Source organism: Rhinopithecus roxellana, chromosome 8 (genome assembly GCF_007565055.1).
Source record: "Rhinopithecus roxellana isolate Shanxi Qingling chromosome 8, ASM756505v1, whole genome shotgun sequence".
NCBI classification, from domain to species: Eukaryota; Metazoa; Chordata; class Mammalia; order Primates; family Cercopithecidae; genus Rhinopithecus; species Rhinopithecus roxellana.
In genome coordinates this window covers 50032470-50054521 of record NC_044556.1, presented here as the reverse complement: position 1 = coordinate 50054521, position 22052 = coordinate 50032470, and the positions used below count along the sequence as shown (strand labels likewise).

The window sequence follows — 22052 nt, the reverse complement described above, 5'->3', positions numbered from 1 at the left end:
TAAACATTATTTGATATATCTATTGGTCATGTGTATGCCTTCTTTTGAGAAATGTCTATTCAGGTTCCTTGCCCATTTAAAAATCAGGTTATTTGTTTTCTTTCTATAGAGTTGTTTGAGGTCCTTATGTATTTTGTATACCAACCCCTTATCAGACATATGGCTTGCAGATATTTTCTTCCAGTCCGTAGGTTGTGTCTTCACTCTGCTAATTGTTTTCTTTTTTGCGCAGAAGCTTTTTATTTTGATGTAATCCCGTTTGTCTATTTTTGCTTTAATTGCTTGCACTTTGGGGATTAAATCTGAAAAGTTATTGTTCAGAGCAATTTGTGTAGTTTTTCCCCTATTTTCTTCTAGTAGTTTTACAGTTTCCAGGCTTAAGTGTTTAGTCCATTTTGAGTTAATTTTTATATATTGAGTGAGATAAGGGTCCAATTTCATTCTTCTGCAGATATTCAGTTTTCCCAACACCGTTTAGTGAAAAGACTATCGTTTTCCCAGTGTGTACATGTGGCACCCTTGTCAAAAATCAATTGACCATACATGTGTGGGTTTATTTCTGGGTTCTCTATTCTGTTCCCTTGGTCAATGAGTCTGTGCTTATGCTCGTATCATGCTGTTTTAATTACTATTGCTTTGTAGTATAATTTGAAATAAGATAGTGTGATGCCTCCAGCTTTGTTCTTTTGTTCATGATTGCCTTGGCAATTCAGTTTTTTCTGGTTCCATATGCATTTTAGGATTTTTTTTTCTATTTCTATGAAAAGTGACATTGGAATTTTGATAGAGAAGGATTACATTAAATCTATAGATTGCTTTAGGTAGTATGGACATTTTAACAATACTGATGTTCAACGAACATTCCAATAATGAACCATCCCACTTAAAATAGCTACAAGAAAAAATACTTAGGAAGAAATTTAACCAAGGAGGAAGAAAGACCTGGACACTGAAAACTATACAACATTAATAGAAGAAATTGTAGAAGACACAAATAATGGAAAGATATTCCATGCTCATGGACTGGTGTGTGACTTTTGTATTTGAAGAATAGAATATTGTCTATTGTCCTGAATTTTTTTTTTTTTTAAGACAGAGTCTCGCTCTGTTGCCCAGGCTGGAGTGCAGTGATGTGATTTCAGCTCACTGCAGCCTCCACCTCTCAGGTTCAAGCAGTTCTCCTGCCTTAGCCTCCCGAGTCGCTGGGATTATAGGCGTGCCACCACACCCAGCTAATTTTTGTATTTTTAGTAGAGAGGGGGTTTCACCATGTTGGACCAGGCTGATCTCAAACTCTTGACCTCAAGTTATCTGCCCGCCTTATCCTCCCTAAGTGCTGGGATTACAGGCGTGAACCACCACGCCCAGCCTTATTGTCCTGAATTTTTTCTACCTGGGAGGCTGAGGCAGGAGAATTGCTTGAAACTGGGTGGTAGAGGTTGCAGTGAGCCAAGATTGCACCACTGCACTGCAGCCTGGGGGACAGAACGAGACTCTGTCTAAAAAAAAAGTGAAGTTGTGACCCATGTCAAGTGTGGATGTATACTTTTAAGCCATTTCATACTAATACTGCTAAGGAATTGACTCTGATCTGTACATACTATAGCCCATTTCCCCTATAATGCATTGTCTGGTCAGGATCAGGAATGGTTTGTGGTCCAACAGTAGGTTTTATTGATTTGAGTGGCTCACAGAAGAATCAGCCTCCCAACATGACCCCATTAGCACAGTCCTTTACCCAGTGGAACTAACAGGGCAGACAGACAGCTAACATGACAACACTGGGGCCCTTAGGATTCATGCAGTGCCCTTGCCATTTACCACAATATAGAAAAACTATTTTTGTTGTTTGCAAATGGTTTTACAAAATAAAAATTTTTTTAATAAAAAAGAAAAACTGTTTTTGCAAACAGTCATAGTTGGGGAGCAGTAGTGACCAGAAAACCATATTTTACCTTAACAGTAGAGGGCCAGTGAGATGACATACAAGAAAAGTAACATTTGTTATATACAAAAAAGTTAATGGTTTAAAGTGGGAGAAGGAAAGAGGCATATGTCTTCCCGTTTGGAACAGTGGAGGAAAAAATGTTAACCTCTACCTTGAATTAGTTTTTCTAGGATCTCTTTGAAATTTTGTAGGGATGGGGGAAGAAACATATTCACTAGTGAAATTTCAGCACCACCCACAGCCACTCTCAAACGATAATAGAGGAAACTTCCGGAAATGACAGTGGAAAGAATTTAAGCCATTCCTCTACAGAAAATCATAAAAACTGGAAAAAATGTTAAAAGCAAGTATTTGAAGTCACTGGAAAATGAACAGAGGCAGGTAGAAATTCAGAGCATCAGGTAACTATTGCAAGTTTATGGCTTTCTTGCCTGGAAGTGCTCCTCAGCCACCACCCACCCTCCCAGCACCCACTCAAGCGTGCAGATTGATAAAAGTTTAAATCAGCTGAGTAACTGAAAATTTAAAGGGGAAATTTTGGAAATGAGGGAAATGCAGAAGGACTAAGATCCAAAATCTCAGTAGAAACCCTTCCCAAATCCCTGTGTCAGCATTAAATAATGTATTTCCATGGTAAACACCAAAGAGCCTGAGGAAAAATAGGCAGAAACTGGAAGAGAGTCTACCCTTGATATACTGAACTGCTTCTTGGTGTGATTTGCAAGGTTGCTGTGCCTTTGATTGAGTGCATTTTCTGAGCTATGTGCAGGTTGAACACACAGCTTGGATGACAGAAAGTGAAAGCCTTAGTGGCTTGAGGTGTCAGAGGGTAGAACTCAGGACTGGCAAAGCAATTGAAAATTTAGGAGAGATCCCTAGAAGCAAAAGATCCACAGAGAGGATAAGCCCTAAAATATGATTATAGAATCTGTCCAGACTACCACTACCCTACACAAGCTCAAGCTCAGTGGAGACTGTCAGGGAGTTAGGCTAAAAAAGGAGAAGCTAGAAACCAGGAAACTGAGCAGAAACATTAGCTGCTGCAGGTATGACAGATTTCACAGTTTGAGTCTAAGTAAATTAACTGCTTACTAGTACCAAAAAATTAACAGTTCTCAGAAAAACAAAACAGATTCCAAAGTCACTATAACATTTTACCTTCAACTAAAACTTGCTAGACATGTAAAGAAACAAGACTATATAACCAATGTTCAAGATAAAAAGCAGCCAATAGACACTAACTCCAAATGGATCCAGATTATAGATTTAACAAAGACTTGAAAGTAACCATTACAAATATATTCAAAAAAGCGAAGGAAAGCATGATACAAGTGAAAAGAGAGAATCCCAACAGAGAAATGGAAACTTTTAAAAAACAACAAAATAGAATCCAAAGACAGAACTACAGTAACTGAAATAAAAATTTTACTAGGCTGGCTTAACAGGAGAATTGAGATGACAGAAGAATCAGATCAATAAAAATTCAGACTGGGCATGGTGGCTCATGCCTGTAATCCCAGCACTTTGGGAGGCCGAGGTGGGTGGGTCACCTGAGATTAGGAGTTCGAGACCAGCCTGGCCAACATAGTGAAACGCTGTCTCCACCAAAAATACAAAAATTAGCTGGGCGTGGTGGCACGTGCCTGAAGTCACAACTACTTGGGAATTTGAGGCAGGAGAATCTCTTGAACCCAGGAGGCGGAGGTTGTAGTGAGCCGAGATCAAGCCACTGCACTCCAGCTTGGGTGACAGAGCGAGACTGTGTCTTAAAACATAAAATAAAAAATGAGATAGATTAATAGAAATTATTTAATCTGAAGAATAGAGAGATAAAAGATTGAAGAAAAATGGCCAGGTAATCCCAGCACTTTGGCAGGCCAAGGCAGGCGGATCACTTGAGGTCTGGCCAACATGGCGAAACCCTGTCTGTACCAAAAATTTAAAAATTAGCTGGACGTGGTGGTAGGAGCCTGTAGTCCCAGCTACTCAGGAGGCAGAGGCAGGAGAATGGCTTGAACCTGGGAGGCGGAAGTTGTAGTGAGCTGCAATCTCACCACTGCACCCCACCCCAGGTGACAGAGCGAGACTCTGTCTCAAAAAGAAGAAAAAACAAACAAATATTTTTTTAAAAAAAGATTGAATAAAAATGAACAAAAGTCTCAGTAGGAGGCAATATCAAGCAGTCCAACATTATTATGGTTGGAGTTCTAGAAGAAAAGGAAAGGGGCAGAAAAAGTATTTAAAGAAATACCAGCCCAAAACATAAGAAAACTACACCTACGTGTATGTATAGTGAAACTGCTAAAAGACAAAAATAAAGAGAAAATCTTGAAAGCAGCAATGGAAAACAAAAGTAATGGTTATTCAGCAACATTGTAGAATATAAAATAAACATACAAAAATCAATTGTAGCCAGGAGCAGTGGTGCATGCGCCTGACCAGCTACTCAAGAGGGTAAAGCAAGAGAATTGTTTGAGCCCAGGAGTTTGAATGCAGCCTGAGAGCAATATAACAAGACCCCATCTTGAAAATCAAATTTTTTTAAATCAATTGTCTTTCTATAAGCTAGCAGTGGACATGTGGGCATCAAATGTTTAAATACACTACTTACAATCACTCACAAAATGAAATACCTAGGTAGAAGTCTAACAAAACGTGTATACAGGACCGTTTGCTGAAAATTATAAAACTAATGAAAAAAATCAAAGAAGATACAAATAAATAGACATACCATGTTAATAGATTGGGAGACTCAACATAGTAATGATGTTAATTCTCCCCAAATTGATATACAAATTTAATGTTATTCATTTCAAAATCCCAGCAAGATTTATTTGTAGAAATACACAAAACTATTCTAAAATTTGTACAGAAAGGCAAAATAACTAGAATAGTTAATACAATTTTTAAAAAGAGCAATATGAGAGGAATTTGTCTACCTGATCTTAAAACATATTATATAGCTACAATAATCAAGACTGTGGTACTGGTAAACATAGATCAGTGGAACAGAAAAGAGAACCCAGAAATACACACGGCCAGGCACAGTGGCTCACGCCTGTAATCCCAACACTTTGGGAGGCTGAGGCAGGTAGATCACCTGAGGTCAGGAGTTTGAGACCAGCCTGACCAATATGGCGAAACCCTGTCTCTACTAAAAATACAAAAATTAGCTGGACATGGTGGCATGCGCCTGTGGTCCCAGCTTCTTGGGAGGTTGAGACAGGAAAATTGCTTGAATCCAGGAGGCAGAGGTTGCAGTGAGCTGAGATTGCTCCACTGCCCTCCAGCCTGGGCAACAGAGCAAAACTCCGTCTCAAAAAAAAAAAAAAAAACAAGAAATACACAAATACGCCCAGCTAATTTTTGACAGAGATGCAAAAGCAGTTCAGTGGAGGAAAGATAGCCTTTCACCAAATGGTGCTAGAGCAATTAGGCATCCATAGGTTAAAAAAATGAATCTAAATCTAAGTCTTACACCTTATATAAAATTAAAACAGGCAGGGCACAGTGGCTCACGCTTGTAATCCCAGCACTTTGGGAGGCCGAGGCAGACAGATCACTTAAGGTCAGGAGTTCAAGACTAGCCTGGTGAACATGGCGAAACCCCCTCTCTATTAAAAATACAAAAAATTAGCCAGGTGTGGTAGCGGGCGCCTGTAATCCCAGCTACTGAGGAGGCTGAGGCACGAGAATTGTTTGAACCCTGGAGGTGGAGGTTGCAGTGAGCCGAGATCCACCATTGCCCTCCAGCCTGGGCGACAGAGCAAGACGCCATCTCAAAAAAAAAAAAAGAAAAATTAAAACAGATAATAGACTAAAATGTAAAACTATAAAACTTTCAGAAAAAAAAACAAAACAGGAGAGAATCTTTGGAATCAAGGGCTAAGCAAAAAGTTATTTACTTGATACCAAAAGTAAAATCCATAAAAGGAAAAATTGATAAATTGGACTCCATCAAAATTTAACACTTTTGCTCAGTAAAGGACTGTTAAGGCTGGGTGTGGTGGCTGACACCTGTAATCCCAGCACTTTGGGAGACCAGAGCAGCTGGATCACAAGGTCAGGAGTTTGAGACCAGCCTGGCCGAGATGATGAAGCCCCATCTCTACTAAAAAAAAAAAAATTTGCCAGGCACGGTGGCGGGCGCCTATAATCCCAGCTACTTGGGAGGCTGAGACAGGAGAATGGCTTGAACCTGGGAGGCAGAGGTTGCAGTGAGCCAAGATGGAGTCACTGCACTTTAGCCTGGGCAACAGAGCAAGACTCCTTCTCAAAAAAAAAAAAAAAAGACTGTTAAGTGCATGAAAAGATAAGCTACCACTGGGAGAAAATATTTGCAAGCCACTTATTTGAGAAAGCACTAGTATCTAGAATAAAAAACATTCAAAGCTTACATTAAAAAAAAGCAGTGCAGTTAGAAAATAAGCAAAAATGATGAACGTTTTATTGTAGAGGATATACAAACGGCACATAACTGCATGAAAAGGTGTTCAACGTTGTTAGCCATTATGGATTCAACGTTGTTAGCCATTATGGATATACCATTAAAACCACATTGAGATATCACTACACACCTGTCAGAATGGCTAAAATAAAAATTAGTGACAACACCAAATACTAATAAGAATGCAGAGCAACTGGATCACTCACACATTGCTGGCATCCATGTAGAATGGTATAGTCCCTCTGGAACACATTTTAGCTCTTTCTTTAAAAGTTAAACATGCGGTTAACACACCCTAACAATTGCACTCCAGGGCATTCATCCAGAGAAATGAAGATTTATGTTCACACAAAAAAATGTACTTGAATGTTTATAGCAGCTTTATTCATAGTAGCTCCAAAACTGGAAACAAATGAGATATTCTTCAGTGGGTGAATGGTTAAACAAACTGGTACATTCATGCCATGGAATACTACTTAGCAGGAAAAATGAACAAGCTATTGATACACTCAACAACCTGGATAAATCTCTAGAAAATTATGCTGGGTGAAAAAAGAATCCCCAAATAATATATACTGTATGATTCTAGTTGTATATACATTTTTGAAATGACAAAATGGCAGAAATGGAGAACAGATTCATGGTTGCTGGAGTTAAGGAATTGGAGGTGGGAGGGAGATAAGCTGTATAGGTGCAGCCTGAAGGATCCTTGTAGTGATGGAAATGTCCTGTATTGTGACTCTATCAGTGTCAGTGTCCTGGTTGTACTAGAGCTTTGCAAGATGTTTCAGTTGAGGAAATCTGGGTAAAGGGTACATAGAATCTCTCTGTGTTTTTTCTTAAAACCACATTATGAATCTACAATTATTTCAAAAGTTTAACTAAAAAAAAAAATAATGGCTGACTTCCTACTAGAAACAGCAGAGACCAGAAAATAATTGACTGATACTTAAACCACAATAGACATTTTTTAGCTTCTTCTCTGGTACACTACCACCAAACCTCAGCCTAGTGCATAAGTTTTTCCATATTAGGAACTTTTAAATGACATTGGGCTAATAACAAATAGATAATTTCTTGTAAGCTACCTTTGTTATAAAGAGTCAATAGTGATGTTGATAGTAAAGAAAAGTTGAAGATGAAGGTGATCTAATTCTATAGTACCTCATATTGTTGGGGGTTTTTTAATTCCTTTTCACATTTCAGAAGGTTTAATATTGTTACCTTCTTAAATATATGATCATTTCTTTTTCATCTACAATTCATTTGATAAGAGCAAAATTGGTTTAGAATTAATAGATTCTTGATGCAATTGAAAGTAAAAGTGAATTGTTTAAAACAAGGCCATGCTTGTCTATGTGCCTCTAACTTTCACTTCTAGTGATTACACTTCTTTGCCTATCATGAGACCACAGCACAGTGTCAGTCACCTTTACGTACTCAATCAATTCCACTCCACAGCCAGTCATTAGTGTTTGTTGTATTGTAGACACTGAAAATAAGAACAGTAGAAATGAGCTCTGTGCTTCCTCTCTCACAACTGCCTCCTTTAATCCTGCATGTTAAGCTGAAATGAGCTATTAAATGAATGGAATAAAACCCTTGCTTTCTTTATGTATGTGTTCTAGCTTTTTCAACTATGAAAATATAAAAACCTAGAATTACTAAGCCTTAATCTTACAAGTCAGAATCTCCCTAGGTCTGAGCCTCTTCTTGATTGTTTATTACATCTTCCCAAAATGGTGAGTGATGGTAGATGTGCAGTTAGAAGAAAGGCAGAAAGAGCTAAAAGAGCTGTGTTTCATTCACTTAGTATCCAGGCAAAGGTCATTTTCAAAAGGAAACAGTTAAGTCAACATGGCTGACATTTTTTCTTGTTAATATCATTTTAGCTAATGACTCAAAGAATTTCACCCATAGAAATATCATTTGATCTTTGGTACCATTGGTACTGTTTGTATTAGTCCCCGGCATAAATACCAATGCTGCTTCTTGCTCTTCACCGTTTTTATCTTTTGCCTCCCAAAAATATCCACCTTGAGTTACATTTTTCTTTGGTCCTGCTACTCTATTTTTATTAGACTCATCCTAGTTCATTTTATGCCTGTAGGCCTTGGCCCATTAAACCCTTTAAATAATCAATTATGTACAAATGATCTTTTTTTTGATCCTCACTAGGACCCTGTTAATACCTTTGTGGTGGGTTGGGATATGCCAGCAGCTACCACTGTGCTAGTCAGTCCTCCACAGACTGAGAGGACAAAGAGTGATACGTTTCCTGTTGATTTATTCAGCCATAGGACAGATTACAGAAGGTGAGGGTATTGGACTTAGAGACTAATATTTTAGACGGGGACGGGTTTATGCAACTTTGCTATTTTTTTTTCCTTTTGTCTGCCTTTGAAAAAGAAGGAAGAAAACATGTATTTCATTTCTAACTCTGTATTTGGTCCTTTAGTTAGGTATGTTAGCTGTTTTTTTTTTGTTTGTTTTTTGTTTTTTGTTTTGAGATAGAGTCTCAGTCTGTCACCCGGGCTGAAGTGCAGTGGCGTGATCTCAGCTCACTGCAACCTCTGCCTCCTAGAGTCACGCAGTTCTCCTGCCTCAGCCTCCCAAGTAGCTGGGATTACAAACATGAGTCACCACGCCCAGCTAATTTTTGTATTTTTAGTAGAGACGGGGTTTCACCATGTTGCCCATGCTGATCTTGAACTCCCAACCTCAGGTGATCTACCCACCTCAGCCTCCCAAAGTGCTGGGATTACAGGTGTGAGCCACCACGCCCGGCCAGGTATGTTAGCTGTTTTATTTTGTCTTTAAATGGTAACTGTAGTAATTAAACTATGTATAACACGTTGTAGTTGACAACATGAATTCATATATATTATCTCATTTATCTTCACAACCATCCAGAGATGAGGAAATGAAAACTTTTTTTTTTTTTTTTTTTTGAGACAGAGTCTTGCTCTGTCGCCCAGGCTGGAGTGCAGTGGCCGGATCTCAGCTCACTGCAAACTCTGCCTCCTGGGTTTACGCCATTCTCCTGCCTCAGCCTCCGGAGTAGCTGGGACTACAGGCGCCCGCCACCTCGCCCAGCTAGTTTTTTGTATTTTTTTTTAGTAGAGATGGGGTTTCACCGTGTTCGCCAGGATGGTCTCGATCTCCTGACCTCGTGATCCACCCGTCTCGGCCTCCCAAAGTGCTGGGATTGCAGGCTTGAGCCACCGCGCCCGGCCGAAGACTCTTAAGACCTCCCAGCTTCCAAGTGGCAGAGCCAGTCCTCAAATTTATTGCCTAGCCCAAATTCTGTTCTTCACCCAGGCCACATTGCTTCCACATAGTTTCCCTTCAGTTGTAAGTAGTGGAAAAGTAGGACTCCAGAATCAATATCCTTCCAGAAACAGCTCAGTACATGAGAGGCAGTTGTGAGACTGGAAAGTGGATGGGACTAGACTGTGAGGGTCCATGCTTCCTTGCTGAGGCTTTATATTTTCTTTCATTTCAGGATGGCAATGGCACGGAGAACAATGTTCCAGAAAGGGGAAGTGCATAACAAACCATCAGGTTTCTGGGGAATGATAAAAAGTGTTACCACTTCAGCACCAGGAAGTGAAAGTATCCTTTGTCTCTCTACTTGATTCTTTTTCTCAACTCTGGACCAAGAGCAAAAGAAAAAAGTAATATTGGGATAGTCCCTTCTAAGTAAGGTACCTGACTGCATCAGAGTCCAAACTCCTAAGAGCTACTAGGCTTAGGAAATACCATGTGTACAGTCATCTTTCCAACACCCGCACAAGATCATAAAATCATTGTCTTTGAGCTGAAGCAGTCCTAAAAAGTCAGTCTTTCCATTTTACAGATGAGAAAATAGACCCAGAGAGGTTAAGTCACACAGTGGTTTGTGGCAAAGCTAGAAACGTAACTGTGATCTCCTCTTCATGGTTCTTTCCACTACACTATTACATTTCTCAACTCTGAAAAACCACCATAAAGCATAATGGCTACCTAAAATAAATGGCTTGTATATGGGATGGTAAAGGCCCATTTCTAAAGTAATTAGTATTCCTAAACAATTTTTAAGTAGCTCTGCTTCTCCAGCAACATTTTGGTTTAAAGAATCAAGGAGAGGCTGAGCGCAGTGGCTCATCCCTGTAATCCCAGCACTTTGCAAGACCGAGGTGGGCAGATCACTTGAACCCAGGAGTTCAAGACGAGCCTGGGCAAAATGGCAAAACCTCATCTCTACAAAATATGCAAAAATTAGCCAGGCCTAGTGGCGTGTGCCTGTAGTCCCAACTACTACAGGAGGCTGAGGTGGGAGGATTGTTTGAACTTAGGAGGCTGAGGTAGCAGTGAGCCCAGATTGTGCCACTGTACTCCTGCCTGGGCAACAGAGCTAGACCCAGTCTCAAACTAAGAAAGAATAAAGGAGATTTGATTAATAGATTCATAAATTGTTCTTTCCTGACTGGTTAGATGTTGAACTACTTCCCAAATTATGTAACCAAATTTCTGTGTGGCTCTGGCACTATTAGGTCAAAACTTTGGGGAACTAAACATGAGATAGCATACTCCTGTTTCCTTCTCTGTCCCAGGGAAATACAAATTCCCTTTTGCCCCAATTACAGAAAGATGTCTATTCTTGCTACAAATTATGATTTATGTCCTGGTGTCAAATGAAGATAAGAATAAGATCAAAGAAAGGCAAGACGATTGTGGAAGAGAAAGAAAAAGGATTAATTTAGATTTATTTAATCAAGAAACTTTTATTTTGTATCTCCTATTTCCAGGCCGAGTGCTAAATAATGAAATGATGACTAGAGTACAGCCTTTCTCCTCAAGGAGCTTACTCTCTAATCATGGGAGAGACAGACATGTAACTAGTTAAACCATATTGTTTGGTGGCCTGAACCGTGCCAGTAGTAGCCTCTATTTAAGAAGGAACTGAAGGGCACTTACTGATTTGGGTAATAGTGGGAAAAATCAGAGAGGAGAGAGTGTTTGGATTGAAGTATGTGCTTCTATTTTAGAAGGGGCTATATTTACTGTATTTATTACTTAAAAGTTCATAAAAGCCAATAATATGGGTTTGAGCTGTGTTAGTGATGAGTCAACAAACATATCAGGATTATTTAACCTCCCTGAGTCCCTGTTCTCTAAATGGGAGAATAATAACTCTACCTGATTTAGTTCTTGGAAAATAACATAGTGTAATGGAAAGAGCAGGCTTTGGAGGAAAAGAGGATCTGACTTTGCATCTCTATCAATTAATCGTGTGACTTTGAGCAAGTTATTTAACTCTCTGAGCTTCACTTTCCTTATGTGCAAAATGGATAACACCATGGGATAAGACAATCCCATGAAGATAAGATATAAAAGAAGATAATGTTTGGAAAGAAGGTAATGTCTGTAAATCCTAGCCTATATTAGAACACAGTAAAGTATTAGTTCCCTTTTCTAACATTATAGTTACTCAGATAATGTAGGACACAGCTATGCTTTATTAGAGGTGTTATTATTATGTAGCTATTTACAATCTTGAACATTACATTTGACTTAATCTAACTAGATAAATCAAAAAACAAATGAAACCATCTGTTTGAGCCGCTTGACTTAAGAGAAACTGAGTGGTAATTGTTTGGTGGTGATGCTCTTGATGGAGAAGCTTTTACACACCTGCGTCAGAGGTTGGGAAAGTTGCTCTGAAGTAACATTGCTGGCTGTGAAACAAGAAATTGAGAACACAGGCAATTCCTGGAATCCACTATAGGAAAAACCAAAAGTATATGCTTTCTCATTGCCATTTCTTGAAATTCCTATGTGATTTAAACCTTGATGCCCGTTCTGTATCAGATCTTACTCTTATTCAACAGGAAGTGGATGCTTTGGAAGAACTAAGCAGGCAGCTTTTTCTGGAAACAGCTGATCTGTATGCTACCAAGGTACAGAGCAAGGAATCTGAAGTGTGGTTTTTACCATTATGATTAAAGAGAGAACAAGACTAAATGGCTTTTTAGATTTCTCTGTGGCCAAGCAAGAGATACCTCACAGCTTCAAATCAGCCAGGAAGCATTAGGGATAAGGGATCTTCACTCTTCATGAAATTGCTCCTATCACTAGCAAAATCCTTAATGGAACACTCTCAATAGTAGCAGTTGGTGGGATAGTCAGAAGAGGCTTTTCAACATTTAGGAAGGTGGCATGTACCACCTCCTACTAACCTGGGGTAAAGATGGTAGCTACTTTTATTCCTTTATAAGTTAGTGATATTTTAAGAGCAGTAGACACCTATCTGCCATGGATGGCCTAGCCATGTTTTAAAGGATCCAGATCAGTTAAGTGTCGAAACTGCAAGAAGTAACTTTCTTATGTACACCTAAAATAAAATATAATTTAAATATGCAAAATCTGTTAGTGAAGATTGCAAACTTTTAATTCTTTTTTAGGATAACTTTACAGGAGTAACCTCATAGGATAGAAGTTAACATAGGCTTTGGAAACATAGACCTGAGCCTACTCACCAGCTGTATGACTTTGAGCAAGTTATCGAACCTCTCAAAGCCTCAATTTTCTCATCTGTAAAATTAAGATAATAGAACATATCTCACAAGAGTTGTATGAAGATTAAGTGGATAATGCATGTAAGATGTTTATTCCAGTCTCTGGCTAAAAGTAAGCATTCAACAAGTGTTGGCCATAACTACTATTATTAGTTTAATATTATTACAGTGTATGGTAATATTATTAGTTTAATATTATTACAGTGTATGGTAAAATTAATTTTTTTTACTTAGCCTGAGCAGTGATTCATAGAGGGAAGAATACTTGTGTTGAATATAAATTTATATTTTGCTGAGAACCATGTTTTGTGTTTGTTTTCCCCCAGGAGAGAATAGAATACTCCAAAACTTTCAAGGGGAAATACTTTAATTTTCTTGGTTACTTTTTCTCTATTTACTGTGTTTGGAAAATTTTCATGGTAAGTATGTTATTTTTAGTTGTCAGAATTTAGATGTTTTTTCCTAGTAATGGCAGGGAGATAAGAGTGGATTTGACTGATATATTGAACTAAATTCCAAATGTGATTGCGTCAGCAGAGAGCATGATCTTTCACATCTCTGGGCTTCATTCGTTATCCTCTCTCCTTTTTAGATTACATAGAAAAGGGAGGTTGCATTTTTCTTCTGTCAGAAATTGTTAATAAGGCCTTATTTTATGAAATATCTAAATTGAGGCCAGGCGTGGTGGCTCATGCCTGTAATACCAGCACTTTGGGAGGCCAAGGCAGGCATATCATCTGAGGTCAGGAGTTCGAGAACAGCCTGACCAACATGGTGAAACCCCATCTCTACTAAAAATACAGAAATTAGCCAGGTGTGGTGGTGGACACTGTAACCCCAACTACTCAGGAGGCTGAGGCAGGAGAATCGCTTGAACCCTAGAGGCGGACATTGCAGTGAGCTAAGATTACGCCACTGCACTCCAGCCTGGGGACAGAGTGAGACTCTATCTATCTATCTATCTATAGAGAGAGAGAGAGAGTGAACAATTCTTACTTTACATTCTCCTTTCTGTGTTACCCATGAGCACATGACTGTATATAACCTCAACTTCTACCTTCAGCTCAGAATTTACTTGTCCTTTTTAATAATGTGTATACCTAAAAAATTAAGTTCACAATAAATTCTAAAATGTATTTCCATAGATAAATTCATTTGCTGTACATATAGCTCTAATTCTTTTGTGGATTTCTCATAATATTTTTTATGTACAGTATTTGTCTTTACCTCTGACTCAGGTACTAATGGATTTCAATGTGATTACAGAAAAGGCTGATTTGACTTCCTAGTTTGATGACTTTCCTGCTAGGTTTGTATTTGTGCAAAGAGGAGTTTTGTCAGCTTGTTAGTTAATTTTGATCAATATAGATGAATGAGGATTTTCATTATATAAAGGATCTAGTGTTATAATAAATTGATGTCAGTACTACTCAGATGACGTTTTAAAATCTGGATTCATTCAGTGGGAGAGAATGAATGAAGATAGTATGTTCAGTTAGCAAAGCTACTAAAAGGTATTTTCCTAAGATGCAGCCTTTAGGGAAGCATGTCTTTTTTTGTTTTTTGTTTTTTTGTTTCGTTTTGTTTTGTTTTTAGATGGAGTCTCACTCTGTCACCCAAGCTGTAATGCAGTGGTGTGATCTCGGCTCACTGCAACCTCCGCCTCCTGGGCTCAAGCAATTCTCCTGCCTCAGCCTCCCAAGTAGCTGGGATTACAAGCACGCACCAACATGCCCAGCTAACTTTTTTGTGTTTCAGTAGACACAGGGTTTCACCATGTTGCCCAAGGTGGTTTCTAACTCCTGAGCTAGGCAATCTGCCCACCTCAGCCTCCCAAAGTGCTGGGACTACAGGTGTGAGCCATCGCACCTGGCCTAGGGAAGCATGTCTTTTTTGGGGGGCAGGGCGGGAGATGGAGTCTCGCTCTATCGCCTAGGCTGGAGTGCAGTGGCACGATCTCAGCTCACTACAACCCCTCCACCTTCTGGATTCAAGTGATTCCCCTGCCTTAGCCTCCCATATCGGGGAACCAGCCCCTGATTTTTCAACAGTAAGTTCTTTTCTATTTTCCGTAAGTGTCAGCTGGTCTGAGAAATAAAGGGAAAGAGTACAAAAGAGAGAAATTTTAAAGCTGGGTGTCCGGGGCAGACATCGCATGTCAGCAGGTTCTGTGATGCCCCCTGAGCTGCAAAACCAGCAAGTTTTTATTAGTGATTTTTAAAGGGGAGGGCATGTACATATAGGGTGTGGGTCACAGAAATCACATGCTTCACAAGGCAGTAAAATATCACAAGGCAAATGGGGGCAGGGTGAGATCACAGGACCGGGGCGAAATTAAAATTACTAATGAAGTTTCATGTCCCACTGGACACGCATTGTCACTGATAACATCTTTTCGGGAGACAGGGTTTGAGAGCCAACAACGAGTCTTGACTAAAATTTACTAGGCAGGAATTTCCTCATCCTAATAGGTCTGGGATCACTATGGGAGATTGGGGCTTATTTCATCCCTTATCTGCAACCATATAAGACAGACACTCTCAGAGCAGCCATTTTAGAGGCCTACCCCTGCGAATGCATACTCTTTCTCAGGGCTGTTCCTTGCTGAGAAAAAGAATTCAGCAATATTTCTCCTTTTTGCTTTTGTAAGAAGAGAAATATGGCTCTATTCCGCCCAGCTGTCAGGCAGTCAGACGTAACAGTTATCTCCCTTGTTCCCTGAACATCGCTGTTACCTGTTCTTTTTTTAAGGTGCCCAGATTTCATATTGTTTAAACACATGTGCTTTATGGACAATTTATGCAGTTAACGCAATCATCACAGAGTCCTGAGGCGACATACATCCTCAACTTACGAAGATGACAGGATTAAGAGATTAAAGAAAAGACAGGCATGGGAAATCACAAGAGTATTGATTGGGGAAGTGATAAATGTCCATGAAATCTTCACAATTTATGTTCTTCTTGCCATGGCTTCAGCCGGTCCCTCCATTCAGGGTCCCTGACTTCCTGCAACGCTCCCAAGTAACTGGGACTACAGGTGCACGCCACAAAGCCTGGCTAATTTTTTGTATGTTTAGTAGAGATGGGATTTCACCGTCTTGGCCAGGATGGTCTCCATCTCTTGACCTTGTGATCCACCTGCCTCAGCCTCCCAAAGTGCTGGGATTACAGGCGTGAGCCACTGCGCACAGCCAGCATGTCATTTTTTAACAGGTTTATTGGGGTATAACTGATACATAAACCAAACATATATTTATGTACAACTGGGTACATTTTGACATACATATATACCTATGCAACAACCATCATCACAGTCAAAACAGAGAACACATCCATCCGTCACTGCCAGTAAGATTCCTGGTGTCCCTTCATAATGCCTCTCTCCCACACCTCTAGTCCCCAGACTGCCAATCTGCTTTCTCTCATTATATATTATTTTGTATTTTCTAGAATGTTATGTAAGTAGAATCCTACAGTATGTGTCCTTTTTCTGTCTGGCTTATTTTACTCAGCATGATTATTTTAGATTTTATCCATGTTATGATGTGTATCAGTAGTTTATTCCTTTGTATTGCTGATTAGTGTTTCCATGGTTTGGATGTACCACAATTTTGTTTGTCCATTCATCTGATGATGAATATTTGGTTGTTTCCAATTTGGAGATATTACAGATAAAGTTGCTGTGAACGTTTGTGTACAATTTTGTGTATAGACATGTGCTGTCTTTCTCTTGAGTAGGCACTTAGGAGTGGAATGTCTGGATCATATGGCAGATGTAATGTTTAGCTTTAGAAGAAACAGACAACTCTTTTCCAAAAAATTGTATCATTTACATTTCTACTTGCACTGTGTATGAGTTTCAGTTGTTCCACATCCTCACCAACACTCTATATGGCCAGTCTCACTAATTTTAGACATTCTGATAGATATGAAGTGATATTGCATTGTGGTTTTAATTTATATTTTCTTAATGTCTAATGATATTGAGCATCTTTTCATGTGCTTATTTTCCACCAATTTTTTTTTTTTTTTTTTTTTTTTTGGTGAATTATCTGTTCAAATCTTTTGCCAATTTTTTTTTTAAATTTTAAGTTCTGAGGTACATGTGCAGGGTGTGCAAGTTTGTTACATAGGTAAGTATGTGCCATGGTGATTTGCTGCACCTCTCAACCCATCACCTAGGTATTAAGCCCAGCATCCATTAGCTATTTTCCCCAGCCCTCCGTGTGTCTGTGTGTTCACATTGTTCAGCTCCCACTTATAAGTGAGAACATGTGGTATTTGGTTTTCTGTTCCTGCATTAGTTTGATGAGGATGATGGCTTCCAGGTCCATCCATGTCCCTGTAATGGACATGATCTCATTACTTTTTATTGCAGTGTAGTATTCCATGGTGATATATACCACATTTTCTTTATCCAGTCTATCATTGATGGGCATTTGGGTTGATTCCAAATAGCCCATTCTTTGCTGTTGTGAATAGTGCTGCAATGGATGTACATGTGTATGTATCTTTATAATGGAATGATTTATATTCCTTTGGGTATATACCCAGTAATGGGACTGCTGGGTCAAATGGTATTTCTGGTGCTGGGTCTTTGAGGAATCACCACACTGTCTTCCAAAATGGTTGAGTTAATGTACATTCCCACCAACAGTGTAAAAGCGTTCCTATTTCTCTGTAGCCTTGCCAGCATCTGTTGTTTCTTGACTTTTTAATAATTGCCATTCTGACTGGTGTGAGATGGTATCTCATTGTGGTTTTGATTTGCATTTATCTAATGATCAGTGATACTGAGCTTGAGCTTTTTAGATACGTTTGTGGCTACATAAATGTCTTCTTTTGAGAATTGTCTGTTCATGTCCTTTGCTTACTTTTTAATGGGATTATTTGATTTTTTCTTGTAAATTTGTTTAAGTTCCTTGTAGATTCTGGATATTAGGCCTTTGTCAGATGGATAGATTGCAAAAGTTTTCTCCCATTCTGTAGGTTGTCTGTTCACCCTGATGATAGTTTCTTTAGCTGTGCAGAAGCTCTTCAGTTTAATTTAAAGATCCCATTTGTCAAGTTTTGCTTTTGTGGCAATTGCTTTTGACATTTTTGTCATGAAACCTTTGCCTGTTCCATGTCCTGAATGGTATTGCGTAGATTTTCTTCTAGGGTTTTTATAGTTTTGGGTTTTACATTTACATCTTTAATCCATCTTGAGTTAATTTTTGTGTAAGGTGTAAAGAAGGGTTCCAGTTTCAATTTTCTGCATATGGCTAGCCAGTTTTCCCAGCACCATTTAATAAATAGGGAATCCTTTTCCCATTGCTTGTTTTTGTCAGTTTTGTCAAAGATCAAATGGCTGTAGATGTGTGGTCTTATTTCTGAGTTCTCTATTCTGTTCCATTGGTCTATGTGTCTGTTTTTGTACCGGTAGCATGCTGTTTTGGTTACTGTACCTTGTAGTATAGTTTGAAGTCAGGTAGCGTGATGCCTCCAGCTTTGTTCTTTTTGCTTACAATTGTCTTGACTGTACAGGCTCTTTTTCACTTCCATATTGAATTTTAAAATAGTTTTTTCTAATTCTGTGAAGAATGTCAGTGGTAGTTTAGTGGGAATAGCATTGAATTTATAAATTACTTTGGGCAGTATGGCCGTTTTCACGATATTGATTCCTCCTATCTGGGAGCATGGAGTGTTTTTCCATTTGTATGTGTCCTCTCTGATTTCCTCGAGCAGTGGTTTGTAGTTCTCCTTCATTCCCCTTGTTAGCTGTGTTCCTAGGTATTGTAATGTCTTTGTAGCAATTGTAAATGGGAGTTCATTCATGATTTGGCTCTTTCCTTGTCTGTTGTTGGTGTACAGGAATGCTTGTGATTTCTGCACATTGACTTTGTATCTTGAGACTTTGCTGAAGTTGCTTATCAGTTTAGGTAGCTTTTGGGCTGAGACGATGGGGTTTTCTAGATAGAAGATTATGTCATACGCAAAAAAAAAAATTTGAGTTTCTCTCTTCCTATTTGAATACCCTTTATTTCTTTCTCTTGCCTGATTGCCCTGGACAGAACTTCCAATACTATGTTGAGTAGGAGTGGGGAGAGAGGGCGTCCTGTCTTGTGCCAGTTTTCAAAGGGAATGCTTCCAGCTTTTGCCCATTCAGTATGATATTGGCTGTGGGTTTGTTATAAATCACTCTTATTATTTTGAGGTATGTTCCATCAATACCTAGTTTATTGAGAGTTTTTAGCATGAAGGGATGTTGAATTTTATCAAAGGCCTTTTCTGTGTCTATTGAGATAATCATGTGGTTTTTGTCATTGGTTCTGTTTATGTGATGGATTACATTTATTGATTCGTGTATGTTGAACCAGCGTTGCATCCTGGGGATGAAACTGACTTGATCATGGTAGATAAGCTTTTTGATGTGGTGCTGCACTTGGTTTGCCAGTATTTTATTGAGGATTTTTACATCAATGTTCTTCAGGGATACTGGCCTGAAGTTTTTTTTTTTTGTTGTTGTTGTTGTATCTCTGCCATATTTTGGTATCAGGATGATGCTGGCCTCATAAAATGAGTTAGCGAGGAGTCCCTCTTTTTCTGTTGTTTGGAATAGTTGCAGAAGATATGGTATCAGCTCCTCTTTTTATCTCTGAATTCAGCTGTAAATCCATCTGGTCCTGGGCTTTCCTTGGATGGTAGGCTACTTATTACTGCCCCAATTTCAGAACTCGTTATGGGTCTATTCAGGTATTCAACTTCTTCCTGGTTCAGTCTTGGGAGGATGTATGTGTCCAAGAATTTATCCATTTCTTCTAGATTTTCCAGTTTATTTGCATAGAGGTGTTTATAGTATTCTCTGATGGTTATTTGTATTTCTGTGGGATCAGTGGTGATGTCCCCTTTATCATTTTTTATTGTGTCTGTTTGATTCTTCTTTTCTTCTTTATTAGTCTAGTAGTGGTCTATTTTATTAATCTTTCCAAAAAGTGACTCCTGGATTCGTTGATTTTTTTGAAGGGTTTTTCATGTCTCTATCTCCTGCAGTTCCACTGTGACCTTGGTTATTTCTTATCTTCTGCTAGCTTTGGGGTTTGTTTGCTCTTGGTTCTCTAGTTCTTTTAGTTGTGATGTTAGGGTATTGATTGGAGATCTTTCTAGCTTTTTAATGTGGGCATTTAGTGCTATCCATTTCCCTCTTAACACTGCTTTAGCTGTGTCCCAGAGATTCTGGTATGTTGTCTCTTTGTTCTCATAGTGTCACATAACTTCTTGATTTCTGCCTTAATTTCATTATTTACCGAGGATTCATTCAGGAGCAAGTTGTTCAATTTTCATGTAGTTGTGTAGTTTTTAGTTTCTTAGTCTTGAGTTCTAATTTGATTGTCCCGTGGTCTGAGAGACTGTTTGATTTCAATTCTTTTGCATTTGCTGAGGAGTGTTCTACTTTCAATTATGTCATCAATTTTAGAGTAAGTGCCATGTGGCACCAAGAAGAATGTACATTCTATTGTTTTTGGGTAGAGAGTTCTGTAGATATCTATCAGGTCCACTTGATCCAGAGCTGAGTTCAAGTCCTAAATATACTTGCTAATTTTCTGTCTCAATGATCTAACACTGACAGTGGGGTGTTAAAGTCTCCCACTATTACTATGTGGGAGTATAAGTCTCTTTGGAGGTCTCTAAGAACTTGTTTTATAGATCTGGGTGCTCCTGTATTGGGTGTATAGATATTTAGGATAGTTAGCTCTTGTTGAATTGAACCCTTCAGCATTATGTAAAGCCCTTCTTTGTCTTTTTTGATCTTTGTTGGTTTAAAGTCTGTTTTGTCAGAAACTGGGATTGCAACCCTTGCCTTTTTTTTTTTTTTTTCTTTCCATTTGCTTGGTAAATTTTCCTCCATCCCTTTATTTTGAGCCTGTGTGTGTCTTTGCAAGTGAGATGGGTCTCCTGAATACAGCACACCAATGGGTCTTCACTCTTTATCCAATTTGCCATTCTGTGTCTTTTAATTGGGGCATTTAGCCCATTTACATTTAAGGTTAATGTTGTTATGTATGATTTGATCCCGTCCTCATGGTGCTAGCTGGTTATTTTGCAGACTTGCTATTGTAGTTGCTTCACAGTGTCATTGCTTTGTGTACTTCAATGTGTTTTTGTAGTGCCTGGTAATAGTTTTTCCTTTCCATATTTAGTGCTTCCTTCAGGAGTTCTTGCAAGGTGGTGATAAGTTCCCTCAGCATTTGCTTGTCTGGAAAGGATTTTATTTCGTCTTCACTTATGAAGCTTAGTTTGGTCAGACAGGAAATTATGGGTTGGACATTCTTTTCTTTAAGAATGTTGAATATTGGCTTCCAGTTTCTTCTGGCTTGTAGGGTTTGCACTGAGAGGACCACTGTTAGTCTGATGGGCTTCCCTTCATAGGTAACCTGTCCTTTCTCTCTGGCTGCCCTTAACATTTTTTCCTTCATTTTGACCTTGGAGAATCTGATGATTATGTGTCTTGGGGTTGATCTTCTCATGGAGTATTTTACTGAAGTTCTCTGGATTTCTGAATTTGAATGTTGGCCTGTCTTGCTAGGTTGGAGAAGTTCTGGCCTGTCTTGCTAGGTTGGGCAAGTTCTGGATGATATCCTGAAGTATATTTTCTAACTTGAAATTTGGTTCTGTTCTCCCCATCTCTTCCAGGTACCCTAATCAGCCATAGGTTCGGTATTTTTACATAAGCCCATAGTTCTCAGAGGTTTTGTTCATTCCTTTTCACTCTTTTTTCTCTAACCTTGTCTGCCTGTCTTATTTCAGCAAGATAGTCGTCAAGCTCTGAGATTCTTTCCTCTGCTTGGTCTCTTTAGCTGTTGATACTTGTGGTTGCATTGTGAATTTCACATTGTGTTTTTCAGCTCCATCAGGTTGTTACAGCTCCTATAATGTTTTATCATGGTTCTTGGCTTCTTTGCATTGGGTTAGAACATTACTCCTTTTGTTCAGCGAAGTTTGTTACTGCCCACCTTCTAAAGCCTACTTCTGTCAGTTCATCCATCTCAGCCTCAGCCCAGTTCTGTGCCCTTGCTGGAGAGGTATTGTGATCATTTGGAGGATAAGAGGCACTC

General features: G+C 39.0%; 1 protein-coding gene across 4 annotated transcripts in view; it reads left to right on the top strand.

The window, feature by feature from the left end:
* GPR89A (G protein-coupled receptor 89A) overlaps nucleotides 1-22052 on the top strand; it is a 76163-nt gene that overhangs the window by 25844 nt on the left and 28267 nt on the right. For all 4 annotated transcript variants that reach the window (XR_004058702.1, XM_030935507.1, XM_010374461.2 and 1 more), the window contains exons 8-10: nucleotides 9901-10010; nucleotides 12249-12337; nucleotides 13282-13374. Coding sequence is in view for 3 of the 4 variants with exons in the window: in XM_030935507.1 (XP_030791367.1) it covers nucleotides 9901-10010; nucleotides 12249-12337; nucleotides 13282-13374 (292 nt within the window). In the remaining variant the exon portion in view is untranslated. The remainder of the gene's footprint in view (nucleotides 1-9900; nucleotides 10011-12248; nucleotides 12338-13281; nucleotides 13375-22052) is intronic.